General features: G+C 39.3%; 1 protein-coding gene and 1 long non-coding RNA gene across 4 annotated transcripts in view; one reads left to right on the forward strand and one right to left on the reverse strand.

The window, feature by feature from the left end:
• NTNG1 (netrin G1) overlaps nt 1–16856 on the forward strand; it is a 151981-nt gene that overhangs the window by 76640 nt on the left and 58485 nt on the right. For all 3 annotated transcript variants that reach the window (XM_031505521.2, XM_031505520.2, XM_021547519.3), the window contains exon 4: nt 16671–16843. In XM_031505521.2, the coding sequence (XP_031361381.1) occupies nt 16671–16843 (173 nt within the window). The remainder of the gene's footprint in view (nt 1–16670; nt 16844–16856) is intronic.
• On the reverse strand, nt 5315–10912 carry LOC116183897 (uncharacterized). The gene is made up of 3 exons (XR_004148601.2): nt 10816–10912; nt 7482–7642; nt 5315–5347 (listed from the first exon to the last, which is right to left on the reverse strand). It is a non-coding gene; the product is annotated as an uncharacterized LOC116183897 (long non-coding RNA).

A 16856-nucleotide genomic window follows, 5' to 3' on the forward strand; every position in this document is an offset into this window, starting at 1 on the left:
GCTCTAAAGGCTTCATCCAAATAGCATCACTCACAGATTTTTAGAGACATTTGGCATTTAAAATTAAATTATGTAACAGTGGTATGCTTACTCCTGGAAAAAAATTGGCAATTTTGGAAATTTTAACTGTGTTTTATTATACCAGGGCTTTTGAAAAATCTCTTGCACATATTAGGACCAAAAAAAAAAAAAAAAAGAGCTTACTGCCACTGAAAAAGATTCAGCAATTTAAATTTGGCTGAGTGTATGCTGTAAGAGGAGAGACACCTTTTGGACAGTTGTGCAAATATTGCTGCAATGCAAACAGTTAATACAACATAATGTCCAGTTGCAGTGTCCTGTATGCAGGAGCTTCCCCCTAATTCCTAACACATAAAATGTGTACTTTTTATATCATCATAAACTTAGCACATTTAAAAAAAAAAAAAAAAAAACAGCTGCTATAACTATATTAGTCAAGGAAGAAAAGAGAAAGAATTGCCCAGAGGTGTAGGGGAGAGCAGAGCACTTGTCCTACATTGCAGCCACAGGAGCAGGGGTGGTAAGACTGAGAGGGGGTACCTGTTTTGTCAGGGGTGTTCTCAGAGTTCCCATTCTGCAATTCTTGCATCTCAAGAGAGACCTGTTACAGACTAAGACTTTTTTCCTTATTTTGTAGAGTTCTTTACCTTCACAAGTAGGTCAGCATCTGAAAACCCAGAGAATATTATGAAGGGGTGAAACTGAGACAAAATACAGGAGTGGTTTGCATAGGGGGAAAAAAAGAAAAAGAACAGTAATAGAAATATTTAATTCTCAAAAAAAAAAAAAAAAAAAGCTACATTCAACTTCTGTCACATGAACAGATGCCAGAAGCTTGTCCCCTTTGTGATATGATTATATGGCCACTAAGTCATTTGGCTCAGTCAATCTGCTATTTATCATGATAAATTTGTATACCAGAAAATCTGCAAGTGCTGCCCTTTTTTGTCTGGTGATGTTTTTTGCCCAGTTTGCAAGCAGAGAACTGCTTTAACAAGATTTGGGGACATTTCTGAGTCCTGCGTAATGCTTCCCCCTCCTGGCTTGTGTAGGTCAACAGGAGGAAATGCTGAGCAGGCATGAGAATAGATGAGGGATGACAGTGAACAGCAGTGGTGGGAAAGGAGGTCAAGACAGCTGTGGGCACCATCCTAAATTCCAGTGAGCTGTCTCCTTCCTTCCCCTCTGCAGCCCTCAAAAAACACATCAGACACAAACAATAAGTCCTTCATCCCCAGAAGTATTACTTAGAAAAATATTTTCTAATGAAGTTGCCATTATGTTTTTCTTCTTGATTTTTTTATTTGCATAATTCAGGGAGTTTGTGATAATTATGCCCCAATTCATTAAAGATAACGCTCTGTGTCATGCAAGCATTTTTATAAGGATTCTCTCAGGGCACCATGGCTCTTCCTACTCATCAGGTCTACAGGACAAATACCTTTTCTTATTTTCAATGGATGGCAACTCAGTGTGCAAACAAAACTCAAACAGCAAACTTATGCCCTGAAGAATGCTTCAGTGCAAGGAGGCTCTTATTCACCATCTGACTGTCTGTCCTATCTTGCTAGATCTATTCCTGGTTATAACCTTCTGCTGGAGAAATAGATACTGCTAGACCTCTCTGTATTAAGGACTTTTGGGGCTTTTTTTTTTCAAATCTAAGCTCTTTCTTTACCTGCATCTATTAGTTCTTGATTATTTTTCATAGAGCCATTTATTTTATATATGCATACATTTTACTTCCAGATTAGCTCAGTCTTTGAGAAACAAAAACAGCTTGTATATGTTGTAGTGGAGTTTAAGGCTGAAGAAGACTGCTTGACATTTCAGGGAAAACTGAAAAGTTTGAATAGGATTTTAAAAGCTATGTTATGCAAGATGGAATTGCTAAGGTTTGTTCTTCAGTATAAACATGTACTGATTGTTTCTGTCAGCAGTATTTCACTGTTTCTTTCCCCTACGACAGCCTTACATTATTCATAACTTAAAATCTATTCTTTAAATTTTCAGTTATAAGAGTTTTCCTGGCGGGGGTCACAGAATATGAAGGGAAGTATTGATTTGAAACATTTAAAATATAAATGAAGTTGTTTAGTTCTTCTGGTACATGGAATATTATAGTCACTGGATCAAATTCGACCCCCCAGCATGCCTGTTTTCATAGACAACAAAAACATGTTCCTAGCCTCTCAGTGGACACTGCAGCATCTGTGTGAACATTCTTTGATTTACCCAGTATTTGCTAAAAAGAAACATGAATAATAAATGTTCCCAAGCACTTGAAGGCCAAAACCGATCACTATTTTATTCTAATCTGACATTGGGTCAGAATTTTAAGACTTTAAAATACAAGGCTTTAAAACCACCAGCCCTTTGTCACTTCAACTTCCCAAAGCAGTGTCAGCAACCCTTTTTCACAGTGACACACACAAAATCTCTTGTCCCATGGCACAGAAGTTTATGGCTAGGACAAGTACTAAACCAAATGACAGAGCTATTTTGGCACTGGGGAAAACCAGCATTGGTGGTACCACGATGGGCAGGCCTGTATGCGTGTCCACACGTGTCACCTGCTCGTGTCCACACGTGTCACCTACTCGAGTATACACGTGTCACCTGCTCGTGCCCACACGTCAGCTGCTCGCTGCTTCAAGGCCAGTGCCAAAAGCCAGGTCCCCTCTGCCTTTTACCATCTGAGGTCTCAGAGCTCCTTTCCAGCTGCCCCTGCACAGGACTGCCCAGCTCTGGCCACCCACCTCTGGGAAGAACACATCAGCCATTAGGAGTCACACCCAGAGACCACCTGGGGATCACCTTGTAGGTCTCATCCAACTCAGAGTGTTCTGTGATTCTGCAATACAATTATTCCCTTTAGATTTTTCTTTCATAAAAAGCAAGTGAAAACAGGACCATTTATCACCTATCTCAAGCATTCTAATACTGAGAAGTATTTTCCCATCTTTGTATAATTCCTCTGACTTTAACACAACATAATAAAACATTTGCAGTTCTAGCCAGTTTATTGGTTTCAAGATAACAATAAGTATTTCTATAATTAAAAAGTACTGACATATGGTATTTCTGAGAAAGAAAATAAGCTTTCTCTACACAAAATCAACAATTGAAGTACATTAGATGAAATAAGAATTGTTTTCCTAAATTAAAAAGATACACTTATGACTTTATTTCCTAACGGTTTAAAATTACTCCTAACATATAGCATTGTGTTTGTTATAACCAACAGGGCTAGAAATAGGATGACCCAGTATCTCTTTTTCAGTATCTTAAGTTAGCTGTAGGATGCTAAGTTGCTTTTGGCATACTTCAGCAGCTCACTTTTCATAGAGTTTTCTTCAGCAGGAGAAATTATTGGTATTTTTGAAGTATAAATTATTCACAGAAGAAAGTTCTGTGTGGAATGGCTGAAAGTATCTTCAGAATTTAACCCACATTAGTAAATACTTTTGACTAATTTTTCTAAAAACTCAAAAGAGGCACAATTTTTCCTTTGGAAAAACTTTAATTTTTAAGTTGTGAAAAATATTCTAAAATGCAGTTTAAAATCTAAAGATAAAACTACACATTTCATTTGACACAAATGATTTTTTTCTCTCTTGTTTTTCTTTCAGTTCAATCAGTGAGTTGAAAAAATCAATTACTTGCAATGGCAATACTGGTAAATAATTATTATCATAATCATTCCAGAGGGAATTATTCTGTGACAAGGACCTTATATTGTTTGGAATTTAGAAGTTTAAAAATTGAGGCTAGCATGATAAACACTGATAAATGTTGTTTTGTTTTTACAATTTTCTGTTTCAAGTTATGACTCCAACTGAAATGAAAAACCAAAATTAAAAAAAAGGCAAAAGGAGAACTGTAAAAGCTCTATGTGTTTTAAAGTAGATTGGGAGTGTCTGCTTTGATAATATGCAGCTACCAATTCCCAGTTACTTCAGGTGGAGCTGTGAGGCCTAAGCATTTTAAAAGTCAACCCTAATGAAACACAAGAAAACACCAAGAGAAAGCTAGTTTTGAAATCTTTACTCAGCTTCCCCGTCCAGCTCTGAACAGGTCGTTAAGCACCCACAGCTTTGCTGGTTTAATGAGAGAATGCTGATTTAATAAAGAGAATAGAGCTACCTTGTAATTATCCTTAAAGTTGAAGTTCAGCTACGTGGATTTTCAAAGAGAGATCAATGAAGCTGCCCTCGTGCTGAGCACCTTGCTCTGCTTACCCTGGCGAGGCTGGAGCAGCGGCAGGAGCTGCCCTGGGCTCTGAGCCCCGGGAGCCACGGCAGGGCTGCAGAGGGACACGGGGCACCCAGCCTGAACTCACAGCACCTGGAGGCAATGTCAGCATCAACCAGCAGGACACACTTCACCTGGGTAAAAAAGTGCCTTTCCAGGTGGTTACAGCGATGAACTCCAGGCAGTGGCTTCTGTGCAGATGAGGTGGAGGCAGGAATGAGCATGAAGAGAGAAATGTTAAGCTAGTTTTCAGGATCAAGCATTAGTCTGCACAATTCAAAAATATTTTAGACGTTTTTCATTTTAAAATACACTAAGAGGACAGGCCACTAAGTCATATGCCAAAAGTTTTCATGTCTGAAAAGACAACCACCTATATTACATTTCTATTCATGCCCTCCCTTATCTCAGCAGTTTCTCTAAATGTCCAAACAGTGTCCAGTGATTTGAAAATAAAAGAGTGTTTTTATCAGTATTTTTTTACCTTTCCCCAACACATCTTCTATATAACAAAAAAATATAAGAAAGAAAATCTGATTTTTAATGTTTAAAGTACTTACAGCCTGGGCTTTTCAGGGACTGTTAGGTCATGCGTAACCATTAACAGAACTTTACTGGAAAGAAAACTTAGCCGTTGTTTTTTAGTGTGCTTTATTGCTGGTTGTGTTTATCGGTGGTTCACCTAAAGCAAAAGGTGGCCAACATACATAGCAAAAAAACAGGGATATGTTCAACAGACCTTTTATCTTTGGATAAAAGTCCGACTTCTTTCTGGCTCTTTTCAAAGAGAAGTAAGCAGGTCTCCTGATGACCTGCCTGAAGCTTTTCTGCTGGCTCCTTTCCCTTGCTCCAGCTCCATATTCTTGCATGTCCTGCATAGCTCCTGTCACTGGGGTTGAAGCAGCACCTCTGGCAGGGTTAGACAGGCTCCATAAATGATTCTGCTTTGTGTTTGCTTTTTTCTCAATTCAACTTATCTTCTTGGAAACATTTTTTTCCCCTGGTCTCTGTGTTTGTTTGGAAAGGAGGTGAAAATCTCCTCAGGACTTCTTGATTTGTAAAATCTCCTCACCTACAGACACAAGCGTAACAAGAGGGATTAAAAGCAGAGCTGTTCACAACAGATGCCTATCAGAGAATAAGCAGGGGAGAAGGTTCCTCACTGAATCCTGATAGCAGCACCCACAGGAAAACCTTTCCTGTTACTGACTGCAGGAGCAGGAGCTGGCTAGTCATTGCATTTAAGCTGTCAGAAGTCTCACTTTTTCAGGTGATACCTGGTGCCAAAAGCCAGTGTGGGTGGGGTGGGCTGTTCTGCACCTCTTCTGTGCCTACTTGCAGGGACCCTGCCCTCCCAGCTCTGCAGCTGCCTGGGCTGCAGAGGTTCCACCAGCGAGGACAGCAGCGAGCCCGGGACACCCCCTGCCCCTCCAGGAGCGCTGCTCAGAGCAGAACAAGGGGGATTTTCTCTCCCTTGGAGGCAACCAGTTACAGCCCATACCCCACTCTTCCATGTATACCATCCACAGCAGTGACTACTGGGGACACGTTTGAGCTTTGATGAGTCTTTGGGAGTTCTCTTAAACAGAAATGCTTTAAAACCTTTTAAGAAGAGCAGCAGATGTACGGCTTCACAGAGCTGGTTCCCCTGGTGTTGAATTCTGTGTGCACCATGGTCCTTATGCTGCTTTTCTCAGTTATAGTCCCCCAAAGGTTACCAAAATCAGTATGAAATTAACCTTGCTTGTTTCTCATGTAGCAGAAACACCACTCTTTTGACAATAAATACTTTATTCCCTACTGTGACACAATAGGTGCTATGCCCTGAGTCTTTTTCGAAGCTAGTAAAGGTATTTCTGCTTCAGCCAGGTCTGTCCTGCATCAGTCGTGGACACAAATTCCTATCAGCTCACTTGGGGTATTGCTGCATGAGAGAATAAAATTTATCCCACAGCAGACAGTTAAATGACATTTTTGAATGGGATTTGTAAACCATGTCCACTTGGATGGTAATTTAATAGCCACAATTTTAGACCTCCTACACAACAAATTGTTCCTTTTCAGTGTTGTGCTGGGAAAAAGAATTTGGGACCAGCTGGCAGCTGATGCTGTGAAATACTACTTACAAATAAAGACAGGAAGCTTGGCATAATCACTAGCATCTTAGAGGAGCTTTCTTGGGAGTGCTGCTGAGCAGATGTAAGACCAGTACTTATTAATTAAACTAAACCCAGAAAAATTGATTTCTCAATAAACTTGAAAGTGGTAATGCACATTAGCACAATGCCGGGAATTTCAAACCCAGTGTTCAGTTTTTTATCAGGAGAAAAGAGAAGAAAAACTGACTCCTGAAGATTTCTTAACTTCTCTTTTTAAATTTTTAAGCTACAAAACTTTGAAGTGATATATTGCTGCACTTTTTGTGCAAGGTTTGTGTACCACATTCTTAAATCTAGCAGGCTGTGGTAGAGACTTTTACAATTGCTGCAATACAGCAGTTAAATTCTGCTGGCGGTATTATTGTGATTAAGATAGAAGGTGATTTTCAGGTATCTTTTCATGTCTGTTGACTTGTTGATAATGATAACTGCCCAATGATGGATGGCAAAATAAGACTGGCTAAGAAGGACATTGGACACCACCAAAGAATTTAAAATACCAAAAGCTTTTCTTTCCTAATATCCTGATAGCAATGAGCAGTTGTCAAATTTCAGATAACATGCTCCCTAACTTATTTGCACTATCAGACAAACAGTGGCAGGGTACTGCCAAGCAGACTGTGTTATTCCAGCTGGTGGGTGGAGAGAGAGGTATTCTTGTCCCAGTGCACCTTGCCACTCTGATATGTAACACTACAGGGAACTGAGGATATTCAGGTTTTTACCATCTCCTAGTTCTTCTTGATATTTAGAGCAAACCAATTAAAACAGGAGATACATCACAGCAACTCAGAACACCGGAGCTCTGTAGTACCTCTGCAACACCTGCTTCCCCCTCTGCCCTCTCAACCCATCCCCATGTCAAGACATTGATTGCTGTGAGAAGTACAGCAATTTAGTAGGTGAGACCAAAGGGATTCCGGTGAGAAAGAAAAAAAATTCTCAAGTGAGAGAGAAAAAAAATCAAAACTACTTGTAACACTGGTGTACTTAGAGTTTACATCAGCTACTTTTTCTCAGTTGTTCATTGGTAGTCTGCGAACCTACCAAAACAATCACTGGTGTTAAATGACCAGTTGGTAGCGCTGGAAGAAACAGTTATTCTTGGCCTTGATCTTCATCTTCACAAGAGGTTTTGCTTCTTCTCTGGGAGAGACATGACCACCTTTGTCAGCATCCTTCATGTAGGTAAGAGAAGCTTCCTGTTTCTGAGGTTAAAGATTAGAGCAAAATAGATGCATGGAAACAATGTGGAATACTGGCATCCTGCCTTGTCAGCAGTCCTGTCCCTAAGCATGTCACACCTGGGCTCCCTATCCTCCACTGATTCCCAGTTTCCATCCCATGATTATTCAAGGCCTTGGACCTGCCACTGAAAATTATAAAAAGATTATCTGTCGTTACCTAAAAATACAGCCACCAAGCTTAGGATAATATGAATGAAAGCTGGAAACAAATTAGGCTTCATTTCAGGCAGTGTGAACTAACATAAATTCATTGAATTTGCAGGAGCCAGATGGATTTACATCAGCTAAGAATCTGACAAAGCGTGTTCACGAGTGAAAGTATTTGCAGAACACGCTGCTGGCAAACTCTAGCACATTTTATAATCACTTTCTTTATTGACACATTTCCATAAAAAGTAATACCTCAGAAGAAAAAAAAAAAAAAAAAGCAAAAATGAATGTTTAGGAAGGGAATGGAAGTTAGTTTTCTACAGCAGCTAACAGCAGCTATATATTCAGACATTTATTTCTGCTTTAACACTTAGAGAACATGGAATCAAAGTTAGAAAAAGCATGTGTCCACTCCACTTGACTAAGTTTATAAAAGTATTTAATATTAAGGTATTTCTTAATGTGGTAAACTGAAATAACTTGGACTCATAACTAGCTGTTCTGTTCTATTAGACATAAGCATCAGAAGATTACTTTTAGACTTTGGATCTAAGAAACTGAAGAAAGTCTGAATATTTTCTAAAGTCAGAATGTCTGTTGGTCTGTGACTTGTTTTATGCAGTCACAAACTCAGAAGAGTTATAAATGCTTAACTACCAAGGCATTTGCTCAGGTTACTGCCTCCTCCTTTCTGTGTTTGTGATGAGTGCTGTTGATCTAGGCTGCAGCATTTTCAGTTGCCTCTGTTTGTTCGGAAGGCTGTCATTTGGTAAACTACTGCATTTCAGAAACATTTATAGTTTATTTGGCAAAGTAGGGTAGCTTGTGGCCCTCTGTCTGAAAGAGGCAGGGGAAAAGGAGAAGCAAAGCCAGAAGGACCTGCATCAATGATATTTTGCTTCAAAAGGAAGGTAGTATTCATCTATCAGATAATAATCAATCTTAATCAAATACAGGTTGAGATATAAATTGATCAATAGTGATGCTGTAGTTGTTTGTATCGCCAGCATTTATTTGACAATATATAGAAATGCTTACTAGCATATGAACAAAATAAATCTTATTAATATTTAAATTTAGCACTTGCATACTCTTATTGTTGGGTTGGCTTAGTGCAAATAGTGGGCAATTCCATGCCCTGCAAGCTTTTTGTGAGCCTTGGGACTGAGGGAAATATGCTGCCCTTTTGGACTGTGTTTTCTTTTTTAATTTCAAGCTCTCCAAACTGTTGGAAGTAGGCCGCTGAGAAAGCAAAGCAAACATGCTCTCTGTGCCTCAGCTTTGCCGTTCCCCACTAGATACATTATATTCAGCTGAGGGAGAATAAGAAGCTATTTTCCCCAATTTTCCATACTGCCTGTGGAAATCTAATTCAATTTCCTCCCAAATTTAGCACTGAAAACGAAACAGTAAAGAATAAAGTTGAAGAGGCTTCTGTAAATCTCTGGATTCTAAGGTACTAAGGTGCAGCAGGATTACTGAGCACAGGTTAAATTTCTTTTCTAATCACAAAGCTACTTACAGATTTAAGAAGCTTAAAACCTGATCCACCATTAGTCCTTGCTTTGCAAATGAAAGAATAATATATCTACCTATACAAAGTTATATTTGTTATTATTGAATTTGTTTATCCCTTATTATTGATGTAGCCCTATTCCACAAAGGAATTTTTTTTTTTCCGGTGAGAGATTAGATATGTATTAGATAAATTCAGGGAAAAGGACAGGGAAAAAAACTGGTGACCAAATGGATTGCCAGAAATAAACAAGTGAATAAAAGGACTTACATTTCATTACTCTCACTATAGTGGCTACATTTAACCAGCAGACCACAGGGGTCTTATTCCTAATGTCCAGAAAAAGATGCAGTGCCGTCTGTGCATTTAGATTCCATACATCAATGTGGACCTGAGATACTCATATGACTCAAAAAAAAATATTAATAGAAAACAGAAGTTACTTTTTTGCTTCATGTGAGCCAGAACATTTGTTTAGCAGACCTACTTGCAGCCAGCAAGCCATGCCATTTTCTTATTGTCAACTGTCCTTAGGTGATTTTGACCCTTTTAGCTCAAAACTTCAGATGGGGAGTCCTTACAGCGAGCATTGGTAGCCAAGATTGTGGTAATTATCTTGTTACCACTTTGATGAAAGTGTGTCTGCTTCATCCCCACAGAAATAAATTGACCAGCAGTCATTGTATTTCTTCACAACAGTATCCTTTATACTTGTCTTTATCCCCACAAAATCTATTACACTTAGGAAACTACAGTAAAGATCAGAACACTGGGGTTTTGACATGATATGGAAAAGTAATATAATGAAAAATATTGTTCACCCAACATGATATTTCTGAGACTGTAAGCCTCAATGAAAACGTGACCACTTGTCAGAGAAGATCAAAGAATAACTTACTTACCTAAGTAATGATGTTTCCCTTGTACACTCAATGGTGCAAGAGTTTTGTAACTTATTTGTAAATATAGTTTTTCAAGTTTTGATGAATTTGTCTCATAAAGAGTTAAAAAAAAAATTAAACCTGAAAAATAATGATTCAGTGGCAAAGATTTCATGGTATATTTTGTCTTTTGCTTTCTCAATTTACATCTCATCCTCCTTCCTGGCTGAGGTAACACTTCAAATGTATTTGTAATGTGGAATTTTCCTCTGTCTACATTACATTAGAAAACTAAACTTCACTGGGGAAGCTGCCTCAAGGTTATTAGTAAGCTTGAGAGGCATAATGTAGATGACAGCCTTATCACGTTTGATGTCATGATAAACACGGCCAGGTCCTTTAGGACAACTGTAACAAGGTGCTGGAAGTCGTTGCTAGCACTGGGGAGCTGACTAAGGCTCCTAACATTGCCAACAGTGTTTTAAAATGCATAATTAAGACTGTGTGGGGATGGTATTTTTCGTTGTGTGGGCAGTAATGTGAAGAGCAAACACACCAACTCCTCTGCGAGCTCAGCCTTTGCTTACCTGGGAGCAGGGAGCCGACTCGTGGCGCGCAGAAGCGAAGAGTCTCTGTAGAAGGCTTCCAAGTTGGTTTCAAGATAATTTTCTAAACTTTGCCAATGACCTAGAATGATTCAAAGATGTAACTAAGTGAGGAACATATGGCTAGTCGTTAAAAATGTATCAAAGAGCTCCTCTTGTCTTTCTTCCTCGTGAATGATCTCTTGAACATCAAGGATCCCTCACGTGCCCCCAGTCTGTTGGTTGGCGCTCCCCTGCGAGAGCGTCGGCGCGCTATTAGCAATTACCTTAGTGATATTTACAGCATTTTAATGTCACTTGCCTGTATGTAAATAGAGTCTGTGAGGAGCACAGCACACCCAGGGCTCCCACCACAACAGCACTGCTCCGTCAGTGCGCCAGAGAGCTCCTGTGCCTTATGTAACTGCCAAAAATATCATTTCAATTGCTTTATGACAAAATAATGAGTCTGTCAGAGATGAGTGGTCAGAAAAACAAATTTGTTCTCCCACACAATTAGGGTTTATAGCATTGGACAGCAATATCAATCTCCAGTGATTCAAAATTGAATTTGCACGTTGAGGGAAATGTGTTCTTGCATGTGCTATAACCAGGCTGCTTAGCAGGGGGAGTCCGTGCAGGTTGAACTGGGAAGATGGATATCCACTGTGTTGCAGAAACATCAAGCTGGAAGTTTCCAAATGCAGACAAGTTTTGTGGGGTCATGGCATTCACTTCCACAAGCTCAGCATTGACAGAGCTGCCCCACCAGGAGCAATAGTAAAAAAGTCTGCAAAAACTGTCACCAGATATAAATGGCAGACAGCTTTTCCCTTCAGGTAGAAAGCCATTTCAAGGCCTACATCTCTCCATATGTGACCTAATTGTCCATGGAGTTGTTGATATTTATAATCATGGACTTTAGTCATTCTCTGTAAAGTTTTACAAGCATTAGACCTCAGCAGTGCCATTTACAGTGAGCATGTACTGTATCTCAGAACTGCACTTTGCCCTTAACATTTGCTGTGTCCTTACATGAGATTTTGCCCTTAAGCTGTTAGCCAGTGCAGTGCAGAGGCTGCAGCACAGATCCTCTTCTGTTTTCCAGACCTTAACCTGTGCTCTCAAACCTGCTGTACTGATTACAGCTCCCTCTGTCATCCCCTTCTCTGCACAGGCAAACCCACTTGGTGTGCCAGCAGATGCTACCCACCCACTGGTACCCAGTAATTGCCTTTCTGGGTATGTGTACATCATACCCTGTACAGGACTTGGACTTTCTTTTTTGCATTTCAAGATAGCCATGGAATACTGTCATATGGAACCCAGTACACTGGAGGTGAAATAATTTTTTTAGGTTTTCAGACCTTCTCCATTCTTATACAAGCAGCCAAAGCAAGCACATTCTGCCAATGGAAGCATCAACACAGTCTATGGGATTGTTGCATTGAATGTGCTTTGTATGTAATTAAACCTTTTGTTAGTATTTCAGATTGACAGCAGTAACAGCTAGGAACAGCCTTCAAAGCAAGTGGTTAATGAAATTACAAATGGTACCTAGGATTTTCAGTAATAATTTATCACCATGGATATTCATATAAGATAACAAAATCCTTCCTGCTCTCTGGACTAGAAAAGAAAGGTAATCTTCCATAAGAAAGAAAATTCATTTGGGTATCCTCCATAGGAAGCTGATTGCACATCCTGAGTGATCTCCTGGGAGCCCAAGTCAGCTCCCAGATCAGTGGTGCTCAGCTGATTGACAGCTGAAATTCCTAAAGTCCAGATTGTGCTGCTTTGTTTTCACACCACTGCAATCCAGTGGATCTCATCAAAAGGGTGGCTCTCTCATGGTCTATCTGGGTGCTGCTTTTACCAAAATAGCCTTCTTTCTGTAACCCTAAATATTTCTGTTTTCCTTACTGCCGATCCTGCAAATAGAAGCAGCTTTTTATTGTACTCTAGTCATCTCTCAGCCCTGCTATGCTCATTTACCTCTCTCAGTCATCCAGAGAAGTCTGTCCCTCAAGCACAACACGCATTTCTCTCTGCAGAAGTCTCTGAGGCTGTGCATATGTACACTCTGATGAGGTCCCTGGGACAGATTGCCCAATTCCTAGTGCACCCTTCATAAAAAACCAAAAGCATATGAAATATTATTTCCCTGCACAGATTTTGATACTGGCTTGGTTTTCCCCAGACACAGTACCCTCCTGTTAGCTTTCTACAGATGCTTCTTGTTCTCTTTCAGTTTTAGCACTGCCTGCATTTTACACACATTCACTGTTCAGCTACAGCCTTGATTTGCAGTGGAAATCATGATCAATCTCTTGAAGATCTGTCAAGTGGCTTCAACAAAAAAAAAAAAAAATGGGGCAAGAGGAGAATCAGAGCCGCTGGTTCAGTCTTCTGAACATCTTATTTTACTTAGGCTTCCACTCTTTTACTCTTTATATATAGTTCCTGACTCTAACAAGACTATCAATTCAATCGCTTCAGACTGTATTAATCCACAGATTTTTCATACTTGTATGAAAATAATCATGAGTCAAACCAAACTTTTCTGTTGCCTATACACTAAGAAGGCAAAGTTTTTATCACACATTATCTGGTCTTTTGTGGTCTGGGTTTAGGGGGCTTTTAAACATTTCTTTTTGTGCCTAGTAAAACTAACTCTTATTAAGTCAAATTTGACATTTTTAATATAAATGTACATTTAACCTTAATTTTAGCTAGTCTTGTAGTAAAACAAAGTGACCACATTTGTTCCTTATCTTCTCATTAGAAAGTGTATGCAGCCACGTTTCAAGTATTCTGAGGATTATTTGGAAATTCACCATTGTTGGCTCTTTTCTTGCTCAGTTATTAACATTAGATTTGGGCTATCCTCTCCCTACAAAAGTTTTAGATTGGTCCTTTATTTTTTTACAGTGATTAAAATTATTGTTTGTCTTATTCTCTGTAAATCATACTCCTAGAAGGCTACATTGCTCTCTCTACATAGCTTTTTTTTTGCCTATTTTTTTTTGGTGGGGGGCATGCATTGGAGTTTGGTTTGGTGGGGGTTTTTCAGTTTTTTATTATTACTTGGAATTTTCTTTTAAAACAGGATGCAGCATTCTGGGTAATTCTGCAGGGAAAGCCTTCAAAAATACATATAAAGCATATAAATAAGTTGATCTGTATAAAGGCACTGATTGAATGAATCTTTGATTATTCTACTGGTTTAGGACAAGAAAAGCCATTTAGCAATTCTTCCATTTAGGAAGCTAAGTGGCTAAAATGTCCCTACTTTGTGTATTTTGTGCGTATTTAGTCTGAATGCCCATATGGGGGCTGTAGGTTTTAAATCTCAGTTAATAGGGTTTTAAAATTTGACAAGAGGTTGCCAGCTACTTCTAGAAGAAAATGCATTTTGCTGTTTCTGTGGAAAGCTGCCTGTATCTGGTACAGACGCAGCCCTCCAGGATGTCTCTGTCTCTGTCAGCTTGGTGGCTGCAGTCACACAAGATGCCTTGTGCACCCCAGAACAGCTGCCTGCTGCGGGTGTGGGTGCTGCACCTTGGGCTGAGAAGCACTTCTTCTGCAGCAGTCTTGACCTAAGAAGTTTAAAAAACAGGCACCAGGATGGGCAGCAGAGCTGTGCTGCCCATGGGAAATCTCTTGCCTGGGAAATCAGGAAAAGGAGGAGGCAGCCTGTAAACACAGAGGGATTAGGGCAAGTGGGCAGTAAAAGGAAATGGTGAGGCTATATGGGAGTCATTTTTGTATATGTGTATATATATACATATATATATCCATACATATAAATACATGCATATGTTTTGCATATATATCTGAAGAGGCATGGCACAGGACTGGATAGAAGCAGAGGAGGATGGAGAAAGCCAGAGTCCATCCAAGACTTTTACCTATGCAAGTAAAACTAAGGAAGAGTCAGTCTCTCTTCAGGAACATCTGACAAGCACAGAATCTAAGAAGTGCAAAGAGATTTTGCACAAGATTTTGTGACACAACTATTTTTTATTTTAATGTGCTTGTTAAAAGAGCTGTGAATATTTACTCCAATTAGTAGATAGACATACCTTTATCTTCCCCCACCTCAGTTCCTGTACAAGTCTGCAGCACCCTTTCAGAGCACTAGGTACTAGAGCTTTTCCTCAGAATCAACCACTTCTTTCTTCTTGCCTAGATCAGTTTGCTGCCTCTGACACTGAGTCCCTACAATAAAACAGAAATCTTTGTCTGAAAGAAATCCAGTCCCTTCCTCTCTCCAATTTGTTTTAGTTACTTGACAGTCTCTCCTGCTTTTTCCCTCTGTTTTTTTGGTCTTGTTATTACTGTATATCTGTCCTGTTTGGAGTGTTCCATTTTCATATTCCTGTGGACAGCAAAACAACCCATGGCTTTTTTTAATAGCAGTACACTTTACAATTCAGTGCCTAGTGAATAGACAGATGTCATTCACTGATGCCCAGACAAGCGTCTTTCATTCTGCTATGGCAACTCACTAAAAATTCACAGTTGATTTAGTCTTCAAGCACACACATTTTGTAAATTGCATAAAAATTACTCTTTTTCTCTTGTCCACCATACTGAATACATTTTGGTCATTTCTTAAAGGTGTTGAACTTTTTTCTCTTTAGAATGAGCACTGCTCAAATAACAGCATCTTCATTCATTTCTAGCACAGAGGAGAATGCTCCACCATCTACTGTATTTCATATTCTTGTGGATTTTCTCCAGCAGCTACTTATGACAACTGCAAGCTTGTTTTACCCTGGGGATATATATGTATATGGCCAATTGCTTCAGGTCATATTCCTTCCAAATGGAAGTCAGCTTGACAGCTGCTAATTTGCACTTGGCCATTCCACGTGTTGTTTTGCTCTAATTATTGGTCACTGTATGGAACAGGTGACAAATGCCCACATGAGAACCCTGTAAATTACTAGATGTACAGTCACTAGGAAAACAAACAGGAAAGGTCATTAAGTACTGGTTTTCTCTCCAGCCCCAAACAGAAATAGATTTTAGCTGGTTTTGACATCCATTGGAAAGGGATGGAAAGAGATGAAAATACCTTACTGTTTATGAAAGTAACTTCCCATTCTATAAGTGTCCTAGTTTCAGGAAAAGAGGGGAATTTAAGGAAAATATACAATTGTTTTAAGACCAGATGCAAAATCTGGTTTTTCTAATGCTTTTGTCTAATGCTTTTTTGATTAGGTTTCTTTCCCAAGTAAAACTAAATGTGCCTACCAAAATAATTCGTCTGACCCTCAGCTACTACAGCTATATTAAATTAAAGCAGGAAAAGAAATTTCCTTTCTGAACAAGACAGTACTTGCTGAACAAGAATGTCAAGACACCATTATAGTGAGTTTTCCTTCTACTGAAGTGTGGTATTGCAGAGGATATTTAAATGAAGTCTGTTTTCTCAGGCTCCCAAGGTGTAATTTGGACCTTAATTTGGGCCAGATTCTGTAAGGACATAAGCAGAGGACTTGTTTTGCTCCTGGGAATAGTAACTCTCGAAGTTTTGCAAGATTATAGACCTATCTGTAAAAAAATTATGAATCATTTATTTGTTCTCAGTGGAGCTGCGTTAGTGAAAACAAGATTCAGCATCTTGGAGTCTTAGTGACATTTCTGCTTTTAGACCTGTGTGAGCTGAAGATCTGCAATTTGCTCTTTGCAGGGATGCCTGGTGATGTCATGCTTTCATGGTAGAACAATACCAGAGGGAAGGCACAAAAATCAAACAGTTGCCATAGGACATGCTTTTCTAAAACTTGAGCTTAAACTCACCTCTAAATAATATTCCACTTTGTTTTATTTTTGCCTTTTAAAATTAGGTGTAAGTGCAACCTTCATGCTACTGGCTGTAAAGAAGAAAACAAAAGACTTCTTTGTGAATGTGAGCATAACACAACGGGCCCAGACTGTGGAAAATGCAAGAAGAATTATCAGGGCCGACCGTGGAGCCCTGGCTCTTATCTGCCTATACCTAAAGGCACTGCTAATATCTGTAAGTAGTTTTC

The sequence above is a fragment of the Lonchura striata genome, chromosome 9 (assembly GCF_046129695.1).
Source record: "Lonchura striata isolate bLonStr1 chromosome 9, bLonStr1.mat, whole genome shotgun sequence".
Lineage (NCBI taxonomy): Eukaryota > Metazoa > Chordata > Aves > Passeriformes > Estrildidae > Lonchura > Lonchura striata.